This window comes from Vanessa tameamea, chromosome 31 (genome assembly GCF_037043105.1).
Source record: "Vanessa tameamea isolate UH-Manoa-2023 chromosome 31, ilVanTame1 primary haplotype, whole genome shotgun sequence".
NCBI lineage: Eukaryota > Metazoa > Arthropoda > Insecta > Lepidoptera > Nymphalidae > Vanessa > Vanessa tameamea.
Window position 1 is genome coordinate 3,872,499 of NC_087339.1, and position 24,279 is coordinate 3,896,777.

Consider the following 24,279-nt stretch of genomic DNA (forward strand, 5'->3'; position numbering starts at 1 on the left):
AATTCTGCCACATGTGGATCCACCAAACTGCATTTGAGCACCGTGGTGGAATAAGCTCCAAACCTTCTGCTCAAAGGGAGAGGGAGCCTTAGCCCAGCAGTGGGGAATTTACAGGCTATTATACAGTAAATATTTGTAAGGTAGTACAGTACACTGTACTGTACTACCTTCAAAATATTCCACGGCTGGGTTGAGGTCCTCTCTATTTAATCATCCCAAATATATCTACCAACCCGCTTTGGAATAGCAAGGTGGAATCAGCTACTAACTTTCTTCATAAAAAGAGACCTAAGCCCAGCAGTGGGACATTTAAATGGCCTTACGTTCAATAGCTACGTGCATAATTGAGTTCAAATTCATGCCTCACCTTTCGGTTCGAAGCTCTCCTCCTCGTCTGGAACGGTCGCATTGTTCGTGTTTTGTTGCATCGGACGCCTCAAGTTACGATTCTTGAAGCTCGTGTTGCCGCGATACGATTTGTTCTGACCAGAGTTCTGTGTATACGTCGTTGTTAAAGTAAACTTTGTTTAGGACAAAACTGATAGGTAAATGCCGGAAATGCAAACACTACAAAGATGACAAGATTTTATTCTTGTGTTAACACGTTCGAGAACATTCCAGAAGCAAGTGTGTGATGTCAAAAGAAAAACTATACATCTAACGAACATTATTTAAGACGCAATCATTAAGCATTTACAGAGTAAGTTATAATAGACATAATTATGTATTAGGTCTCACATAGACCTGATACATAATTTCCTTATGACATTGTGTTTACAAAGACAGCTCTAATAAAAACAGATATTAGTTATGGACGGTATAAAAGGGCATCGTCGTCAATATTATCAGAGAGCAATTCCCCGCTACGGCTGTCTCTCTGAATGCGATAAGCTCAAAAACTACGTTTTACATTCGGTTAAGGAAAAACTTTTGACAGCTGGAACCGAAATTCGACATTCGGCCAAAATTGCCGAACAAACGGTGCAAGAAAAAGTAAAATAAAACTACTATAATACAGCCGTTACATTCAGACCCGTGCGAAGCCGGGACGTGTAGCTAGTTCAAGACAAATTCACTCACTCTATTCTGTCGGTCATTCGTGTTCGTATCATCGCGTTTCTCTTGACGCCTTGCGTGTACGCTTTGGGCCGGAGAGTGCGGACGGCGTAGAGGAGGGGCTTGCGGCACCAGCGACGTTTCAACCGCTGGTGTGACGCTAAGGAAATATTACAATTTAAAATCACATGAAAATAATTGTCAGTCACAGCACACGGTGGTACACACACTGAAGATACTCCCCTCGCGATACGATGGAACAGCGACCCGAAAATAGTGAAACCAGGTGCATCAACAGTTTGAACCCTGTTGGTAAGTCGTAACCGACGCCCATAAATAATGACGTCGTAATAAATATCTATAATTCCTTGCATGCCCAATACGCCAATCACCTTGGAAACTAGGATTTTATGTCTCTTGCGACTATAATTGTAAATAAATTGGTGCTGATAAATATTGATCAAATCTAACACCATATAAAAGGAAAAATATCTTCATTGTGACTATGAGAATTCACTTCGTACCACCCTTGAAAAGTTGACAACCGATTTTCGGTGACAGGGGCGTGTTGACACGTGTATCCTATGCATGTCGTAATTATAACAAACAATATCGCAAATCAGATTCTAACATTTCGCGCTCTTTACTGCGATCAGTTTCGAGTTCATTCTTAGAGAATGCCCCAACCGTCAAAATAAAATCCTATGCTTTCAACGAGGTAAGTTACTGGAGCTAAAGATACTTTGTTGCACACTTAAGGCGCAAAAATGATTATACGCAAACTTGTCTCGGTAAATCGACGCTAAGAATGATTTGAATGGAAGTGTAGACTATACTGTAAACACATATTCGAAACTCACTGTTGAACACGATGTCAAAGTATGATATACGACTTTAAATTCTATAACACTATATTTACAAGAGTCACGTGTCGACATAGCGTATTACAGAGATCGGTAAGGAGTTCGACAAGTTCACGAGAAGAACGTGCAAATGGGCCACCTGATGGTAAGTGGTCACCACTGCCCAGACAATTATAACCATTCCTTACATCACACCAATGCGCCACCAACCTTAGGAGCTAAGATGTTATGTCCCTTGTGACTGTAGTTACACTGCCTCCCTCATCTTTCAAACCGGAACACAACAATACTGAGTACTGCTGTTTGGCGGTTGAAGATCTGATGAGTGGGTGGTACCTAAGCAAACGGGCTTGCACAAAGCCCTACCACCTACAATTACGACGCATGATGCAGGTTCATTTGTTTCTTTGCTACACAAGGAATCCTTGTATGGAACATTTCCATAAGGTATTATCACTGAAATCAATATAAAAAAAATAAAATAAAAAAAAGTACTCACGCTGGCGCAACTTGTACGTCGTTCGTGTTGTCTGTACTTTCGTTTAAACTAAAAACAAACAACACAGCAAATAAACATAAACAGAAATCACTACTAAACAAAATACAAAAAGCAAAAAAAAAAAAATTTGTCATACTCCTATTGGCGCGTATTGGAATATGATGTACGCAAATGCTGTCGTGAAAACTACACGCAAGTTGCTCCCTAAACAACCAACTCAATGTCAAGTCGCTCGAAATAGACAACTTCACACCTTACGGGGGTCCGTGGCTACTAAGTGAGCCGGTGAAGGCAGGGAGCCGGTCTACTTCCCCGCCTATGGTAAACTAATGTCAAAAATGTTAAGAAAATGGTCCACTCATCTTATTTTACAACGCTGATTTTATCACAAACTAGCTGCGCCCGCGACTTCGTGCGCGTTTGAATTTAACAAATACGCTGTTGGTCAGTCCGCAGATTTTACTATAACTTATTAATTCTGCATTATGCTGCTTTTGTGATATAGAATCGTTGGAGTGCGCGAGGGCTGCGCGCGGTACTGGAATATTAATTTATATAAAATTCTAAAATAAAAGCAGCCCAAGTTACTTCTTATTACATCAGCCAGCCAGTCAGCCAGTAAAAGTTCCGTCAAAATCGATCCAGCCGTTCCAGAGATTAGCCGGAACAAACAGACAGATAATGATGAATGTAGGAAGTTTGAAAGTGGTACCCTTAATTGACAAGTTATGTGGAGGCCGGCTGTCATGGTATGGGAACGTTTTACGGAGGAATGAGGACAATGTTGTGAGGAAGGTCTTGAGCATGGACGTGTATTAGATATAGACGAAGGGACGACCAAAGAAACGATAGATGGATTGTGTGAAAGATGATGTCTGGAAAAATGTTACATGTTGATAGTTAGTATGGAAGAAGAAGATATGTCCTAAATAAAATTGGGATAAGGGCAGAAGGATAATAAGTTAAACTGTCCGAAGTAAGGCCAGCGTTGTGGGTTAGAGTGAGACAGGAGGAGCCTGCCTACCGCTGTGTGCGTAAGAGAAAGGGAAGCCGGACAGACTGGCGCCGTAACGCGTTACGTAACGAAGCGGTTTACCCTCCCGTAAAAAGTTATCATTTCAAAAAGGGATCACATTTAAAATTACTTATCTGCAATGCAATTAAAAACTATTCTTAGTAAGGCCAATGGTTAGTTACCTAACCTAAATTAAAATTCTAACCTTAAAATAAGGTTGTTTATCAACAATTTCGAAACTAAATGGCCTTCGGCGCTGCGAGGTGTCCCGAACCTCTGGGCCTTCGGTTTCTTAAAAAAACACCCTAGGAGTAAGACCGACAAGACCATATTGAGTCCGAGTTAACCGAGTCGGTTTTGTATGAATCTAACCCTTCTAGCAAAATTACGAAAACAAACCACAACAAACATATTCCTTCGAATGACCAGACCCCCACCATATATACAATACTTCGTTTCCCCAAAATCGTGCAGAGGAATTCGAAACCAAACCCATTTTTTTTTTGCTGCGGTGGCGTTAATACTTATGTACCAAGGCTTTAAGCAAATCGCATGAAATATATACATTTACGAAACAATTCTAAATTCCGTAAGCAAAACGTATCGATTCTCGAACAAGTGAATATATATATGTATACTCAATTCAAACATAAGAGGAGAAAAGCCAAATAAACAACCGGCTCCGTCGGTTAGAACGCGTGCATCTTAACCGATGATTTCGGGTTCAAGCCCAGGCACAAGCCCCACTGAATTTCCATGTGCTTAATTTGAGTTTATAATTCATCTCGTGCTCGGCGTTGAAGGAAAACATCGTGAGGAAACCTGCATGTGTCAAATTTCAACGAAATTCTGCGTGGTGGAATATGCTCCAAATGTTCTCCTCAAAGGGAGAGGAGGCCTTGGCCCAGCAGTGCGAAATATACAGGCTGTTAATGTTAATGTAATGACAGCGATTCGACACGATATCATTGGTCGAGAGCTTTTACTTTCCAAAGCAAGATTACCACTGTTCAGTTTTAAAATGTACTCACCGAGCCAAATTATGGCACACCGAACGATGCCGACGAACCCAATCGACGGTCTGACATCGGAGACCGCAGTACGGCGCCAGGCCACACCGAGCGCAGTACGAGTCCGCGGGCTGGCCGCAAGCGAGGCACGCGCGCGACGGCGCACGCTGCAGCGCGGGAAGCGTTAACTGCGACGCAGCGACTCGTGTATAACGTGACTGTCTTGTGATGTGTGTCTCGTGTGTGTTGATAAATTTCGACATATCAGGGGAACGTAGCTGTTGCGGAGCCTATCCGAACCACGGGACGACGTAAGCCAATCAAATAACATTTCACGTCGAATTGACGCGATATCATTGGTCGAGAGCTTCAATGATCTGTGATGTTCATTATAATATATATACTGGGTTATTGGTAATTCGACGTATTCCCGTTAGGAGATGATAGGGGTGACTATTTGCGATAATTTTAACCCCCATATGCATGATGCAAAAGTGAACCATTTTTGAGTTATCGCGTTTTTTAGATTTTTTCAAAATAAGTCAAAAATGCAACTTCAAAAATTTATTTAATAGAAGGTATCAACTAAAAAATAAAAAACAAATTGAAAAATATCCAGTGTTTAATCGTTTTTATAAATCAGAAGAAAAAAATAGATGTTAATTGATACTTTTTTTTTTAAAAAACTTTTGAAGTTGCATTTTTGACTTATTTTGAAAAAATCTAAAATACGCGATAACTCAAAAATAGTTCACTTTTGCATGATGCATATGGGGATTAAAATTATCGCAAATAGTCACCCCTATCACCTCCTAACGGGAATACGTCGAATTACCAATAACCATGTATATAATAAAATTTTATTAACATTTTATTTACATTTTTAACTTTGCCGTTTCATAAATTCATTGAAAAAAAAAATTACATCGGTAAAGAAGGCATATCATTCGATACAAGATTATATTGATGACAAAAAGCGTGGAGTTAACGCTCGTTGACTTCCAGACGGGAGACATGACATACATATATAACTGTATTTAACTAACATGACTGTATTTTTGGATGTCGATAAAGAATAACTACTGAGCTTCTCGGCGGTTCTTCTCGGTGGAATCTACACTCCGAACCGGCGGTAGCTTCGCTTAATATAGTTTGTTAAATGACGATTCAAAAGTGCTCGTAAAAGCCTACTTGAATAAAGTATATTTTTGATTATGGATTTGCACAAATGGCGTTTTGAACGTCGACTAACTTGTCATCGGAACTTAGGAATAAAATTTACGTAAATACGAGCAGTTAAGACGGACAGTGTTGTATTATAAACAAAGATAGATTAATTGAATTAAATATAGCTGAGCTGTTAGCAAATCGCACCGATACGTAAATCTAAGGTTTTATTTATTTACACAGCTCTGTGTTGAACGATGCAATCGTGTGAGTGAACCGTATACGTACCATTGTATATAGAGCAGTACGAAAAGTAAATAGGGCGAATAATTTTCTGGGTAACATGTTTATTGTGTTGTTTTGTTGTCAAATTTTTCATGTGTGATGTCGCTCTAGTGTAGTTCAATAGTGCGAGTGATAGAGACGTTGACGAGCGGGAAAAACTGGCTACACCGTTAAGTTTAATATAAAAAACATGCTTGTATGTGCTGTTATTGCTGTGCAATGGGGTGAGTGTTAACACAACAATTCAAGTATAATTGGGAGTATACTGAGTACCACACTGAAAGAAATATTAAACAGAGTCGTCGTGCCAACATTATAATGAATAATATTCTGTTCGATATTCCGACAATGAGACAAATACTCTATAAATATACATTTACTGGCGACACTAATAAAAACATCTTTAACAGACAAAAAAAATACAAAGAAGCCTTATTATCATAGCAAGATTTTCTTCCAGATGATCGCACGTGTCAAATTAAAATTATAAAAAAAAAAAAACAAAAAACGAATTATGCAAAAACTATTTATTATTATTATTAACAAAACTCGAAAAATAACATGCAAAATTAAAAATATTATTAAATATTAACACAGTACAACGAAAAGAAACATTATAAATTAAATCTAGTCAAACATAATAAAAATACTTAACCTAAAACTAATGTAAATTTCATAAATAAATAAGTTAATAATGTTCATCGTATCGGTGGTGTAATGTCTTGGGGGGGGGGGGGGAGAGAGAGATATTAAAATTTGACGGATTATCATGGACATCTCATGGCGACGTTTGTAAGTATTAATAAATATCAGATCTACTCGATTAGTAATAAGAATACTATTAATTAATTTCGTTGAACCAATCAAATCCAGTCTAACACAAAACAAATCGGTCCAGCCTCTATAGAGGGAATTATGGAACATGTATACAGCCTGATATTTACTTTCCAATCCGAGTACATTGTATCGAACTAGCATTAAATTAACAGCATGGAATCGCCCACCAATATCATCATAAAATACTAAAAATTCGATGGTCAAATTCATAAAAAAAAAAAAAAAACGATAACAAATTAATTCGAAAATTCACGATTCACGGAATTACAAGTGAAAAACGCATCGGTCATAGAGTAATGACATTAGGAACAAGAAAACAATAAACGAAAGAGAAAGAACACGTCTAATAAGTAAAAAGTATTTTCAAATAGATTACGAAAATATACATATATACATATATATTTGTATATATGTGAAATTTATGAGCACTGGCATATTTTAAACTAGTCGTGACCAGTAGTTACGATCGCGTTTCCGAGTCGATACGACCAACTTGCGAGTTTAAGCTTCATTTCAAGTTAAATCGAATTCGATTCAGTGTTTTGTACGTCAAAGAGCAACAGACGGACACGAGTTGCTTTGAATTCATAATTGTATAGTATGGCATGGTAACGCTTTTGAGTGTTAACTTGTAATAAGACCCATTTGGATAGTAATAACACATCGTATCACATAGAGATACTTCTGAGAATCAAACCCGTGGTCTGGTGGTAGAAGGTCTTACACCAAAAACCCATAATTCTTGTAATCAGAATAGACACAATGAAAATACATTGGTTGTTTTATATAACATATGCCTTTTCGGTATTGGCAGTGAAACTAATAACGTTATATTTGACACAAAACTAGGATTTTATGAGGTGATAATTGTAATGCTTAGTGGTTCAAAACGATATGGCACCGTTGATTCCCTAAGAAATAATTATTACAACCGATAACTTAAAATTCTTAAGTTAAAACTAACGCGTAAGAAGTAAAACAGAAGAAGGGGAAGAACTATTGAAACCGACACCCCTCCCCTCACGTTACACAGTCATCAATATGAGTCAGTAACGCTCGAACTTACACGGTGTCTTAGTGTGCGTGACAGAACCAAGAGTATATATAGTCAGCAGAAAAATGAAATTAAATTTATTAAATTCTCTTTTATTTATTAATTTCACGTGAATGGAAGCCTTTATAAGTTAATAATCTATATAGACAGATATTATTTAAACATAAAAATCACTAAACCCTTAATAATAAACGTCATATATAAAAGACGAACAGTTATAGGTCGATTTGTCTCTTTTTCTCTTGAGCAATTTTAATTTTGAAAGAAGAAAACAAAGCTACGTCAAAACATACAACCTATATACGTCATGTATTATTAAGACTAGAGTGATAAAATTATAGTAGCGGCACGCTATGATGGCCGTTTTGACGTTTGCCCGCTCATGAAGTTTCGTATTTAATAAATAATTACATCAAAGGAGCAAATTGTTGTTCTTTATTGTCAATAGTGACGTGCAGTTAGTCATAAAATTTATCGAATGTGATTTCTAAACTACAAATATTAGGGTACCGCGAAGATAACTTTTTTATTTATTTTTTTGCGTAAACGTGTACGTCACACTCTCACACTCGACCTCGTAGTCTGTGTTATATTTGTGTTGACAGTAAATATTTTATCTATTTTATAAATTATTTATTTTATTTTATTTATATATATTTATTGTAGAAAATGATAATAGAAATAATATTAGTATTCAGAACAGGCAACAGAACGTACCTACATCATTACATGGGAAAGAAAGTTCATTAACAAAAACTTGAAATAAATTACTTGCAAAAAAACAAAGATTTGAATATATTATATCGATAATAAATTTACATTTCACATCACTTTTTTAATGTGTCAAAACGGCCATCGTATCTTGCCGCTAGAATAATCAGCGAATTAATTCATGACATAAATTGAAGAGCAGCAAATCTCTTACGAGTATAGCACGAATAATTACGTAAGGACGTTTAGCAAAAGATTATAAAACAAAAGTCAAATGTTTTAAAGAGACCGAACAAAAGTGAAAACGACATCAAAGGCGTGGGCAGTTGTAATAATTAATCTTTAAATTGACGTATTAACAAAAAAATCGTGTCGTCACACAATACCGAGGCGATTTGAATTCGCTTCCGTGACGTCACCGTGAGGTTCGCGTGATCTACCTGCCTTCTGTTTAATAATATAATAACCGTTAGTTTACAATAAATCAAAACGGATTGAAACTGTCGTGAAATTGTTAATTGTGCGTAATTTAAATACCCGGACTACCGAACTTCGTCTGGTTCTGATGAAAATGATGAGATGAGATGAGACTGATGATTTTGAAAAGCAAAACCGTATCTAAATGAAAAATTTGAGACTAATCTTGAGAGCCGTTTCAGAGATACACGTTAAATTGTTTATATAAGCAACTGCTCATTCCATGATCCGTACCGTTTATATAAGAAAGGTAGCCATTTTAAAATACTCAAGCGCACAGACGGTTGAAATATATTGTTGTTGTTGTAAAGGAACACTAACCTAACCCCTGACTAACGTCCACGTCGTTACCAACGTCTGTTTTTGGAATGTCCCAGATAGTTGTTATGCAGCTTCCTGGGTTTTTATAGTCCAAATAAGATGTTTAATTTGAAAATTCGCGCGCCACTTTTCCAATCCTTAAGTTTAGGGCATAACGGCTCAGCCTCAAGCCCCAATTATTTCATTTAACTGATTTTCACTACAAATGTGTCCTGTTTTTAAACCGAGTCCCTATGTCCAACTTCGAATTCTGGTTTTTGATATTTGGTAGCGAAAGCCCTAAACTTACCAAACAAACGATTTAAGCTGTCCAAATTTTGTTAAAGTTTAAATTGAATGCTCCCCGTCCCCAATATTTCGACAATGTACAGTTTGTCAATATAAACTAACAGATCTTACAATTTAACGGATACATATACATACTTAGAGCAGAAACTTAAGTCTCTCTCCACCTATAGTAGGATCGAATCCCTCCCCCTTTATGATGGACGCGGAATGCTTGTCAATTAAAATATTAAATTTACCACGATTATTTTGCGATATATTTTCGACCTTCCATAGCTCGGTATTGAGACCCGGATTTTTATCTTCCAAAAGATCGAGGATGACTTCAAGACCGTCCTTAGATTCAGGTAGAATGTTCATGGGAACTTTCAAAACCATCTTGCAATGACCTTGAGAGTCGTTACGAAAACTTTTCACGGAATCCCTGTCTGAATTTTTATCGATATCCTTGTAGAAGAAAACATTACTCTCCCTGAAACCGAGATTCCTCATCGATCTCGGCGAATTCTCCTCATTTCCCTTATCGAAGAACGTCGAATTGAACTTCTCTTGTACTAATTTAACGTTTTCATCTTTAATATTGGGATTAGTTTTTTCAGCGAGAATGTGATTTGAAGGCGAAGAGTTGACTGTTGATATATTATTATTCGAGTTATCGTGAATACTAATTTTAGGCTTGAGCATCGATTTTAAGTGTCCCAGTTTGAACTCCACACCGTCATCTCCGATCGTACCGTTGAAATCTTTATCTGTTATTATTTGAGCCGAGAGCTTATCGATCTGCAAGACGACGTCGAGTTTCGTCCGAGTGTGTACAGTATTGATTTTTCTCCAAAATTTTGTTCGCAATCTCGGATTTTGTTTTTGCAATATCGATATAACCTCGTCGGCTGCCTTATCCGTTTTCACTATCATACTTATAATACCTACTGCACCTCGAAATTCCGTTACCTTCAAATTCATTGACATTTGTGAATTTATATTTACTACGTTTTCCTCGACCCAAAGCCTCGAGCTCATGTTCTGACATATAGTAAATATCACGCCATCAAATAGATATATGTCACGAAATCTCGGTACAGAATCGAAGCATCCGTCGTAGTTACAAAAAACAATATTCTCCATAGTTCTCTTTATGGTATAAAACTCCATTTCGTCGATACGAGTCTCGGGATAATTGGCTGGTCCGACGTATAATTTCAAATCGTCTGCAACCAAATCGGAATAGTGATTTGTCCTGATACGTGTCAATGGTACGTTCATGATATCAGATTCTATCGGACTGTACATGACGTGTAACAATTCTTGCTTCAGTTTTTTAGTTTCGTCATTTTCATATTCCGATTCTTTGAAGTCACAGTCACTTTTCGTACTGTCACGTTTTTGTCTATCGATTATTCTGAAACTAATCGTTTTCCCTTCGTATATCGGATCGAAACTCGGACATTTGATGACTTCCAGTGAAATTGGATCGACGCCGAATTGTCTCTTCTGTTTGCCAGCGACATCGGAATAGTACTTCCAGCCGTCTGGATTCAGTTTTGGATATTTCATTTTAAGTGCGTACAGTATATCGTGAGATTCGACATTAGACAATTCTTGGGGCAGTTTCATGATGATCCTAGTATACCTGACCAAGTTATTAACGTCTCTGAAATTCAATTTCAAGCCCGTAGAGTTAATGAACTTGGGTAACGATTCCATCAAATAGTCCCTACTTTCTAAGCTATCACAGATATATATAACGGCACCATTGGACAGATACACATCATGGAATTTAGGTATTATCATATTACAAAAACGCTGCAACTTCATATCTTTATGGAGGTAATCTTTGAATAGTTGTTTCAATCGTCTTATATGCGTACCTTCCAGTTTATTCTGCGGATAACCATCTAAAACTAATGAAATTTTTAGTTCATTTTCGACGTGTAAATAATTCGTACGTCTATTATACGCAATGCCCCTACTGCTGTCGATGTTTAAATTGCTATTTTTCACTGTGACATTCTCAAAACTCTCCGCAAATGATTCGGTTTGCTCGGATATTGCGATCGTTGAAGTACTAGCATCGATAACTTCAACTTCTCTCGACTCATTCGAAATAGTCTTATTACAGTTTAAATTATCAGGCGTCATGTTCCAGATATCTTCTCCGTTGCTAGCGCTTCGATCATCTGACGTATATTTCGTCACAGTTACGTCTAATCCTTTATTCGCATCGACATCCTTATTCTGATCATCGGATGACCTTTTAATTTCAAATGTCTGTTCATTTCTATCGCTCGCTTCGTCCGGATAATCATTAATTCCCTCATTTTCCCCGTCGTTATCACCTTTTATTTCAAGATTCCTGGGAGTAGAATCGTTTGACTTAATCTCTTGCAAAAGTTTAACCCTAGACGCGACACTGGACAGATCTTCGTTCAGATCTGATAGGTAACTGTCGTAATAAATTTCCGTATTGCCCATTATTTCGAAAATCATTTTATCGTAATCAATGACATTCTTAAAACTTGGACCGCGAATAAATTCACCTGAAACCCTGTCTATAATAAACGACGTACTCTCGACGTCGTCGATAATTTTCTGCGAATATATTTTCCATAAATGAGTCTTCAAATTCGGATTGAAATACTGCAAGAGCTTAAACGCGTCTTGAGCGGTCGCCGGCCAACATGACTTCGGCGTTTTGATCACTCCCAGACACAACCTCTTAACTTTCGCTTTCAACAATACAAGATCACTGCCCATCCTCTCTTGCAGACCTGGTATTATCCTCACCACCCAATCCCTACTATCGACATTCTTGCAGATACAAACGATCGCTCCTCTATTTAGATAATAGTCGAGGAAAGTCGGCGTCTTCTTTAGAAGACCCGCTTTCAACTGCATGTCCATGACATCGTTGAGAGATCTTTGAAACCGCTCCATTTGCTTGAGCTGCATTTTAGACTTAGGATATCCAGACAATGCAATAACTAGCTTCATACAATCGTCTACTATATCTATATAATCGTAATCCCTCAACTTTATCAGACGATCTGTTTCACCGAAGTCGTCGTCGCTGTCGCAAACGATATTACAAGTTAAATCGCTCCTTCTAACCAATTTAACGTCTTTCTTATCATCTAAACGATCACTTTTCTTAGTATAATCCGAACTGATTGCAGTTTTTTTTGTATCTTCCTTCGTCTTAAACTTATCTGATTTCTGACTGACATCTACCGATCTCGTAGCAGAGTTGACTGATTTAACGTATCTATCAAAGTCTAAATCAGACTTAACTTTTTTATCCTTGTCCTTCGAACACAGAACGCATGTAGAGGGCGTAGAACTGTCGGACGTTCCTGGTTCGTTCCAAGGATTGTGTTCACAGGAGCAGCTCATCGCCCTCTGTTGACAAATCGTCTACTGTTGTCAGAGCTCAAAGTTTCTTGCTATTACCTATACAACAATTTACCACGACTCTACTCATTTAAATATCTATTATATACCTTGATCAATATCATTAAATGTTTTAAATAAATAAATAAAAAAAAAAAAAAACACATTTTTAATAATTTAACCTTGTTTACTGACATCTGGAAGAAAATATCAACTATCTACCAACGCAATTATTTTAAACGATTCAATATCGTAACGAGCCTCTCGTTTTAAGAACAAGATCATTGATGCTACTGCAGTTACAGCATTACAACTGTTATTATCGAAACAAATCGAAAATATATAAATCAGTATTATTTATTCATTTATTGGAAAAGTTATCACTGAGCACTTAAAATTAATATCTGACTTGACTAACATACAAAGTGATACGTCTTTAAAGGTGTAAACAACATTATGGACGTATGCAGTTGTAGCAAATATTTGATAGAAACAGTTGCAGTGCTCTAACCGTAATAGCCCTGAAAGTGTACCTGCACTCTTCCAGGTCAAACGCTGTCATGAATCACCTACTCTGACGTAACAACTGTTGATCTGTCATTGATATGTTTATATAGCAAATTTGTAGAACGAAGCCTCGCCTGACCTTAAGTTGTCATTTATACTATTTCCGTTTCTTTATTATCTCGATAACAGATCTAATTCGATAGTCGTAGTGTTGTGACCAAATAAGTATCGATATCGATCGTATATATTTATTATGACGACCTCCGTGGTCGAGTAGTGTGTACACCGAGTCGATGTAGAAAAAGTTCATTAGTTTTCTATGTCGTCTTGGGTCCGGGTGTTTGTGGTACCTTCGTTACTTCTGATCTTCCATAACACAAGTGCTTTAGCTGCTTACATCGGGATCAGAGTAACGTATGTGATGTTGTCCAATTTTTTTTTATTTATTTATATTATTATTTAAATAAAGATTACGTGTCATTATAATTATTTCGTTTCACTGTCGAATACCTACCTACCTATGCCTACTTATTTAACAACAGCTTCGAATATTTCAATGAACTTGGCATTGTCAGTCACGAATTAAAACGCGTAACATATCGTAATGAAATATAATATTAGTCAATAAATTTGTACAAAACTATCCGGCAGTGGTCTGGTTTCTGTCTAATATCGCTCCATCCTCATCAGTTTCTCCGACTCTGGTATAACCTTGTACGCGTGTAAACGTCATATTTTCATAAAATAACGCATACACAATGTAAAAAAGACGCTCGTTCAAGTTTTCAACGCGAGCTGTCATCGAGAAAATAAAAAAAAATTGGAAATAGTACATAAATTGCTTTAAAACGATTTGGCAAACTTTAAGACTGCATATTTTTATTTTATTTTGTTGTACGAGACAGGACTTTTAATATTATATTATAATATAAATAAATACAAGAACAATTCCCTTTACTTACCGAATCACCAGCCGCTGAACTGAACGCGACGTCCTGTTGTCCCGTTCTGTGAGTGAAATGAATAAAATTTAGGTAATTTTTTTTTTTTTAATTCTTAGTTATAGAGAAGTATGATGATGGACCTTTGCATATAACTACTGTAATAAAAAAAAACATTGCCTATTGCCTTTTCCATCGGTTGGAAGAGTAAATGAGTACATTGTCAAGACAAAAATTAAATCTCAGGCGTATAACGTCTTAAACAAATTGAACGGTACTAAAGATCTTTCAACGACGTTATGAATATGCAATTAAATGGAGGTACCAGTGCAAGTCCGCCTGGGTAGGTACCACCACCCACTCATCAGACATACTACCGCTAAACAGCAGTACCTAGTATCGTTGTGTTCCGGTGTATGTGCGAAAGAATGCTACTTGTGAGATGACGTCAGACAGAGAAGTATGGAAGAAGAAGACTTGCTGCGCAGACCCCAAATAAAATTGGGATTGGGGCAGGAGGATGATGATGATGATGATGTTATTTCAAATAACTAAAATATAATTATCATTGTACATGGAAAACGGTAAAAAAAAAAAAAAAAACATATCCCGCTGAGTTTCTTTCGCCGGTTCTCATCAGGTCCGAGGCGCTAAATTCCGAACCGGTGGTAGATTTTTGACAATCAATAAGCAAGTGTAAACACTTCTATATTGAATAAAGATTTTTGACTTTGACTTTGACTTCGACCGGTTTCAAGAGTGACCGAACCAGTGTAAATACACAAGATACATCTCAGTTCCCAAAAGTTGGTGTCGCATTGGCGTTGTAGGGAATGGTCAATATTTCTACCGGCGCCATTGTTACCCACCTAACATCAGGTGTTCCGTTTGGCCCTCCATATTCGTCTATACCATAACCTCCTACACCACGGATCGGTTAGCTAGTCGATCAATAAAAGGAATATCTCCAGGATCTCCAGCACAAAAAACGTACCTTTCGTTTGTATTCCGAACGACAATCCTCCCATCGGGCAACATGCACCTATTGACCGCAGGTCTCTGAGTTGTCTGTAACAAGAAACATTGAACAAACAATAAAGTGGACTCCCGGTAACCCTGCCCCTGTAATACGACATTATAAATAATAATAAATAACTAATATATTGGACAACATCACATACATTACTCTGATCCCGACGTAAGCAGCCAAAGCACTTGTGTTATGGAAGATCAGAAGTAACGACGGTACAAACACCCAGACCCGAGACGACACAGAAAACTAATTAACTTTTTCTACATCGACTCGGCCGGGAATCGAACCCGGGACCTCGGGATTGGCGTACCCATGAAAGAACCGGTGCACACACTACTCGACCACGGACGTCGTCAAATTATTATTGAATATTTTTTTTGTCAACGCAGATAATACACGAACCCGCTGAGGGTTACAACTATTGTAGCGGCACGCTATGATGGCCGTTTTGACGTTTGCCCGCTCATGAAGTTTCGTATTTAACAAATAATTGCATCAAAGGAGCAAATTGTTGTTCTTTATTGTCAATAGTGACGTGCAGTTAGTCATAAAATTTATCGAATGTGATTTCTAAACTACAAATATTAGGGTACCGCGAAGATAACTTTTTTATTTATTTTTTTGCGTAAACGTGTACGTCACACTCTCACACTCGACCTCGTAGTCTGTGTTATATTTGTGTTTTTTTATGTAATGTGTTTATAAAGTTATTCATTCTAATTCCAATTTTCGATTTAAATTGATTTCGTTCGAATATATTACTTAAACTTATTTTATATATTTTTTTATTAAACCTTTTTAATCAGATACTACTTGCAACAAAAACTTGAATTAAATTACTTGCAAAAAAACAAAGATTTGAATATATTATATCGATAATAAATTTACATTTCACATCACTTTTTTAATGTGTCAAAACGGCCATCGTATCTTGCCGCTAGAATAGTACTCGCCACCACTATTGGGCTCGGCGCGTTACCAGCTCTGATTCCTTAGTATGAACTTGACTACACGTTATAGTAGATTGGTAGGAACTATGATCGGTACTGCAAAGTATAACATATCTTATATATCAAGCCAATTTTTGTTCCAGCGGTCACGGGACGATAGCTGCTGATAAAAGATCGGTCATGGTCTCGTTTCGAAGAGCTCCAGCCGCAAACGTGCAGAAAAATAAAGAGGATTACCGATTGCAATATACTAAATTGTTACGATTTAATAAAGAATTTGTTTTATTTTATTTTATAGGGTTAGTTTTAGGCAGTACTCTAGGCCCTGCAAAACGCTTTACGGTTAAAGGGGGGGGGGGGATGCTAAATATTATATTAAATTGAGAGATCGAAATTTTCTTTATGATCTCTGCCTCACGATCGCTCAGTCTATACGGTAAAGGTAAAACTGTGGATACTCACGTTCTTCCCTATACGGTTGAGCAGCAACATCCTCTGCTTGCATTGTATCTGAGCCTCTTGGAGCTTCAGATGTTTCAGCTTCAACTCTTCAATCTCCAGCACCAGATTCGTGTCGAGACCGTCGTCTAAGAGACCCTTTAAAAAGAGACAAAAAGTTATGGAACGAAATTTGGAACTTTGTCGCGGCTTAACTAAGATGTTATGTCCCTTGTGCCTGTAGTTACACTGGCTCACTCAACCTTCAAACCGGGACACAACAATACTAATAATATCTTAGGAGTGCTCGGTACCCAGACAAGCCTGCACAAATCCATACAATATATGAGTCAATATTTCACACACAGTTATCTCAATGAGCAGTGATCACTTACTAACATCAATTAGAACATAACAGTCTGTGCATCTATTTAAAAAAAAAAAAATAGAAAAAAAAAAACATTAAAAGTTAAGTTCAGCGAACTAACCAGGTCATCATCAACTATGATATCATCATCATTAATATTTTCACCATTTGACACCTCCTCCAGCTTCCTGTAACAACAGATAACAATAAATTAAATTAAAATGAAACCTGTGATTTCAAATATATACAAACTATTATTATATAGAAACAACTATTATATAATTTCTTTTTCTTCCAATGGTCAGTTGCTGTTGACCAGAGTGGCCTCTACAGCGTCACCGGTTACACACTAATTATACTGTATTAAATATTTAAAAATTAATTACCGCTTGTTAAAAGTATCATGTTCAACTATAAAAATTAAAAAAGCTATAATGGCCAATGATTACACAACATGAATGTTAAAAAATGATTCCGAGTTTGATTTTGTATTTATAATTCATCTCATGCTCGTCTGTGAAGGAAAACAATGAGAGGCAACCTGTATGTGGTGGATGAATATTTATCCGTTCACCAACCCACACTGGAGCAGAGTGGAATAAGCTCCGAACAATCTCAAAAGGGACATGACGCCTTTGCCCAACGGTATCTCTATAACATTTATGTATGAGCCCCTTCAAATGCTAGATACAATATCAAGTATATTAAATATTTACTAAGCTGGATTCAAATAAAAATAAATTTTACACAGCAGAACTTAATTTATTAACATGAGAACTACAAAAGATAAATGATTTTTACGCAAGACAACATTATGTACATTTGAAATAAAGTACAAATTTTAAAGATGTTTAAAGACGGTTCACACGCTGCATATATATATTTTAATATGATATAATATATCAAAGACTGTAACATTTGACTTTCTTATAATAATCGGTGTCAATAATCTAATTTATCTTGCAAAATTGTACATCTACCACTTGGTACTAGCCTATTTGAATAGAGTATATTATTGATTACTTATATGAAGAATAAAGGACTATATAATACTTTTATATTGAAGCACATGTACATACAAGAAATAATTTTAACTATTTCGACCAGGATCCTTCGAGGACCTACGCACAAAAATGAAAAGACATTTATTTATAATTCCTTATAACACACTTTTTTAAGGTCGTGCAAGTATATATGGAAGGAAATTTATATCTATAAACATAGCGACTTCTGTCAAAGACAGTCCATGTATATTTTTCATTGTGACTTTATATTAGAAAGAGAATATAAACGTCATACAGAGTGATCGTAAATCTATTTCTACATTTAAATCCAATAAGGGTTACGGCAAAATTGTACATTTTGAATACATACAAATTTAACTCGTAGGAGTTAAATTTTACTTGTAAATACGAAAATTAATTAGACATTCTGTAGTTGCAACAAAAATATATGCGTTTTGTAAATATTAACATAAAATATTCTTGAATTACAAAATTAACTTATACCCGCCATATTTAATATTACGAATTTGATAATTACAAAATGTTTAACGTTATAACTACTACGGTAATAATGATTTTAAAATTACGTATGTACTTCACGTTTTTAAAAAATCAAAGCTATTTAGATCTTTCATTAACATCAATGTGTTTTTATAAAAAAAAAGTACTCACGCCGAAGTTTTTACTTCTTGCATAGAAGCAAAGTATTTGTTGAGAAGCATAATGAAGGCAAAACTATTTACGATTAACTTTAAACGCAATTATATTTTGTCAGAAAACGATTTTATTCACTTATATGACTAAACTATATCAAAAACACAAACTTTTCAAAACGTAGGACATGAACAACTTGAACTCTTTCAAATTTTGAAGTAAGCAAAACTTGTTAATTTACAGCGCTTTAAGCGCCTCTACGCTATATAATCAATGGACGGTTATCACGAATAAATGTACAAAGCAAAGCGCTGTAAGCGTGTTATGAGTAAAATATTGCATTATGATTGGTCAATTTTTGATAATGATAGTATGAAATAGTTCGTTATAGGTCCGTAATCATTATTTATTTAAGCTCAGTTTCCGTGATGTTTATGTAATTTTGTTGTTATTTAATTTTTTTGTTGGTTGGAAACACTATGTACAGTGTACACTACATGAAAAATGCAAATACAATTCTTAATATATCATATTATTAAAATAAATTGAATGGCTTTAATAAAATAAATGATGATGAAAATATACCGGTATATATAATAACCGATTTTCGTCATTAATCATTTTAAAAATACGAGAAACAGTATTTATAGGCATCTTTTAATAAGTTAAAGGCAGTTAACTAAAACGTAGCGTAATGGAAATCTAAAGAATTTGATGAAATTTTAAAGAATTGTTTATGAGGCAAATAGTTGTCACGTCGTTATTGAAGATTGATAAATCTAAGACGTTAAATTGGTAACGAAAGTTTGTATTTGACAATAATGGTAATTTATTTATTTTTGTTATATTAAAATGACACATTTTTAAAATCAGTGTTTTAATTGTTAAAATTTAGTAAATTATTAAAATACGCTCATTTCAAATTTCTCTAACGTTTCCGGTGAGCTATCCCATCGGGATCACGTTTTTAATCTAGTCTGCTAGCAACATTGAATACTTTTCAACAGTTTTATGAACAAGTGCGAAAAATTGAACTGCTATTCATAAGCTTGGAACTTATATTGGAATGAGATGTTTAAAAAAAAAAATCCGCCATCTTGGGTGTACCGTCACACGGGATTTAGAATGACGTCACACAGTTAACCATGCATTGTCATCCGTACTGAACGTGTATACAAAATGTCAGCTCAATCGGTTAAGGATATCTGCTACAATATTTATTTTCGAGCTTTATAAGTCCGCCATATTGAATTAAGAGCGAGTTCATATTATTTTTCGAGTTATTTTTAGCAAGCCCTTTCATTTAATACCGATATTGTAGGAGTGCATTAAAACTAATTATACCGCCATCTTGAGTATGCCGCCATTTTGGATATAGAACGACGTCACACAATTGACCATGCATTGTCATCCAAGAATGTGTACAAAAAAATTCAGCTCGATCCGTTAAAGAATTCACCCGAACATACTTACATTGCAATTTAAATAAAAGCTCGAAAATAAAAACACTACTTCGGTGCGACTTGGTAGGTGCACATAGATCAGAAATTCATTCGTCCCATGAAATGTAATAAGGTTTTTTTTTTTCATTTGACACATGTCAAAAAAGGCAATCCGATGTCGCAATTCAAAAGTCTTTCGACAGTTTATACAGACTACACGCTTGAACTATGTCTATACTTTAAAAAATCTTAATTTTCAATTTTTTTCCAGATATTTTGAGATTATTAAATTCAATTATATACTTTTAATACAAAGATCGAAGACCGAGAAAGTAAATAAATGTATCTGACATCTAAAACACTTTATTTATCTTAAACCATTTACAAATTTTAAGGAATAATTCGCGTATATAGTAAAAAAACTTTAAACTGCTTTGAAAATTAAAACGGTATTATTATAAATTATTATAAATAAACGTTTTAATGATTTTTTGTCTAAACATTGCACCACATTTTTTATTTTTTTATATGGCAAGACGTTAACAGACATTATCAAAATGGCGGTGCATTCAAAGCTTCTAGAAGAGCGCTGCTGACGCCTGCGCAACAGGCACACTTCCCACCTATCCAATGGGCGGCTAATGCACGCATACGTGGAAATATAGAACTTGCACTACAACATTTTATATCACTTCTATTCTTCTAGAAAATCTTAATGCGAACTTATCGTTTCACTTTTAACTATTATTCAAATGGCAACACTTACTAATGTTTAGTACATTTAATTCGTAAGAAAGTTTAAATCTAGAAACTACTGGACTTCTGTTAATTACAAATACAAAGGCTTAAAACTAATCTAATTACTTCATTTGATAAATATAAAATTAAAAAAAATTTGAACTCCTCATTTTGTCCAACTAAAAATATAACCGGGATCAAGCGTGGAACAAAATGGCGGCGCTTGAATATCGATGCACGTCTTACGCCTGCGCATCGGACTCGACGGACCCCGCGCAATGTGGAACTGACGCGCTTCTTTCGCGTGAACTTAGTACATTCCCCTTTTGGAAAAAAATCAGTAAAACAAAATTCTCTAACTGTATTAAAATTTACATCGATTTTTAAGCAAAACTTATTAAACCAAAACCAATATGTTTAAGCTTTCTGTTTAATAAAATGGCAACACTGGTTCCTTTTTAAATGGCCACAATAGCGTTACGAACAATTCGCAAAAAAAAATCCTAATTAACGGTAGGCGTTGTTCTCCACTTGAACTTAAACTAAATATTCGTCCTCCATTTTGCCCAACTACACAAAGTAACATCGATCAAATGTACAACAAAATGGCGGCGCGTCTTCATAGAAACACGCACCTAACGCCTGCGCATCAGGCTCAATTAACGCTTTGACATAGTGCTTAAAATCTTAAAACAATTCATATAGAAGCAAAGTCATAAAGAGCACTTTTCAAACTATAACAATACTTAGTTTCGGTTTTTTGTTGCACACGATGGCAACACCGATTTTTAATAAAATGACCTACACAGACGAACGGTACGTTGTAACGTTGTAACTTAATCAGTATTCAAGCTATGAACCATTTACAATTCAACTGCCTTGACATTTAAAATCTTTATATGATAACACAGTCAATCTTACCCTTAAACCCAAGCAACATAATAAAGTACTTAGTGTTGCCACTTAAATTATGAATGGCTAAGACAGTTGATAATAATAATTAAATACCAAGAATGATTCCTCAAATAATAAAATATTTACAACAATTCATTTCAATTTGACATCTAATTATAAGTTAATACTACTGTAACGTCACATTTATATTGGCTATAGGGTAGGGCGGAGCTTGTCCCGGGAAAACGCCCCCGGGCGACAACGCCGCGCGCTTGCGCATCGCAAACACGTACAAAACAAACGACAGAAAAATCAATCAAAAAGCACACAGCACAATTGGAAGACAAATAAAATTAAGTCTAAGTACTAATTTAATACCAACTCCCACGTAGGGTCAGATTAGGGTGGAGTCAAGTCGGCCCGGGCAATTGTTCTAAGCCTACGCGCTTGCGCAACGCAACTTAAAAAATAAAACCAAAAAGAAAAAACTAAATAGATACCTTTTTTTAATAATCGTTCCAAATTTGAATTCAAAAATAAAACAAATAAAAACTCCAAAGAATATCAGTTATTATTAAAAAAAAAAAAAAGCACAGATAAAAAATACGATCGATAAATGTCAAACGCTTCGTTCGAAACGGTAAATAAAACATCTGTACACCATCACTTACCTTCGAGGCAGACAGCTCGCGTACATATATACATGGTACTAATTCAATAACGCATCAGCAACATAAAACGCGATGTGTCCCCTTCGACGTCCGAGTGATGAATGAGGGCGAATGCAACGGTAAATCTCCGCAAGCGGGTAATTCGATGTACTAAATCAATAAACAGAACTCTAGTGCACATGACAGGAATCCTAGGCAACTACATCGATCCAGGTGGAGATGGAAGGGGCAGGCGGGCGTCGAGCTTTACCGGGAAAAAGGTGGGGTGTTTTATTGAAATATCATTTTCTAGAATATTCTCTCTGATCTCGTATCAGACCGAGTTTTTTAAGAGGTAATTATTTGTTTGTTATATACTAGCTCACCCGACAAAGGCAATCCTTTGTGTATAAATATTTAAATTAAAAAAAAAAAGGTTGTAATGTTTTTGATACGCAACATACTGCTTATCTACATATATATATGTCTAAAAACGAAATACCACACACAGATTAATCACGAAATCTCAGCAACTATAACACGTACAAACTTGAAATTTGGCAGGTACGTTCCTTATAGGGTGTAGACATCCCCGCTAAGAATCCGAATTCTACGAAACTCCGCGGGGTAAATGGTTTATTATTTATTAATCCGCAGATTCAACTAGTACGTCATAAAAGGTCTCTCAGTTTTCGGAAAATTTCCGATTGCATTTTTCTTTCCGTAAGAACCTTCTACGAATGATTAGAAAACATAAAAAACAAGATGGCGTGAGAATGAGAATATGGGGATTCATTTTTATATAAATAAAATCACATATAATCGAAACGTTTTGTTCAGATACATACAAAACGAATGCAGGGCTTCGTGCAAGACCGTCTGGGTAGGTACCACCCACCCGTCAGATATTCTATCGCCAAATAAAAGTACTCAGTATTGTACAGGAACTGTCCCTCGTGACACAACATCTTAGTTCCCAAGATTAGTGGCGCATATGTAAGGAATGGTTAATATTTCTTACAGCGCCTCTGTCTATGGACGGTGGTGATCACATACCATCAGGTGGTCCATATGCTCGTCCGCCAAACTATGCCATAAAAAAAAAGCCACTGAACCGAATTTGATGAAATTTGGCAAATAGTAATGACGTAAGCTAGACGTGCCACTCATCATTTTTATTCCATCGTCAAACAGCAATTCTTAGTATTGCTGTGTTACTGTGAAGGGCGAGTAAGCCAGTTTAACAATAGGCACAAGGGACAAAACATATCAATTCCAGAATCAAGATGGTACATAGATAATGCAAGAAATGATTATTACTTCTTAAAGTACCAGTGTCTATGGACAACGCTGAGTTTTAACGTACGATGTAAGATCTGTTTCCAAATTAAACATATTACATTTTTAACATCTGCTCGCTGTGTTCATTTCCCGCGCTTTGACACGTGTCACTCGAGATGACAGCAAGATATTAACCCACACAGATAATATAGATTTCTTGCCGGTTCTTCGCGGTAGAATCTGCATTCCGTACCGGTGGTATAGCTTCACTTAATAGTTTGTTAAATAACGTTTCAAAATCGCTTGTAAAAGTCTACTTGAATAAAGTATATTTTGATTTCATATATAATATTATTCTAATACTAATAAATATGTTATTTCATTTTGATGACCTCCGTAGTTGAGTAGGGTGT

The 24,279-nt window shown here is 35.9% G+C and overlaps 1 protein-coding gene across 4 annotated transcripts in view; it reads right to left on the bottom strand.

Moving 5' to 3' along the window:
- The window catches only part of LOC113395442 (uncharacterized), a 48,301-nt gene that overhangs the window by 12,391 nt on the left and 11,631 nt on the right, over window positions 1-24,279 (bottom strand). The window contains exons 6-13 of one of the 4 annotated variants that reach the window (XM_026633019.2): window positions 17,325-17,391; window positions 16,861-16,995; window positions 15,410-15,483; window positions 14,437-14,482; window positions 4,465-4,631; window positions 2,419-2,466; window positions 1,081-1,216; window positions 368-494 (exon numbers count right to left, since the gene is read on the bottom strand). In XM_026633019.2, coding sequence (XP_026488804.2) covers window positions 368-494; window positions 1,081-1,216; window positions 2,419-2,466; window positions 4,465-4,631; window positions 14,437-14,482; window positions 15,410-15,483; window positions 16,861-16,995; window positions 17,325-17,391 — 800 coding nt within the window. Of the gene's footprint in view, window positions 1-367; window positions 495-1,080; window positions 1,217-2,418; window positions 2,467-4,464; window positions 4,632-9,672; window positions 12,977-14,436; window positions 14,483-15,409; window positions 15,484-16,860; window positions 16,996-17,324; window positions 17,392-18,879; window positions 19,006-24,279 lie in introns of those variants that run through there. The other 3 variants (XM_064220125.1, XM_064220124.1, XM_064220123.1) reach the window with 3 other exon arrangements.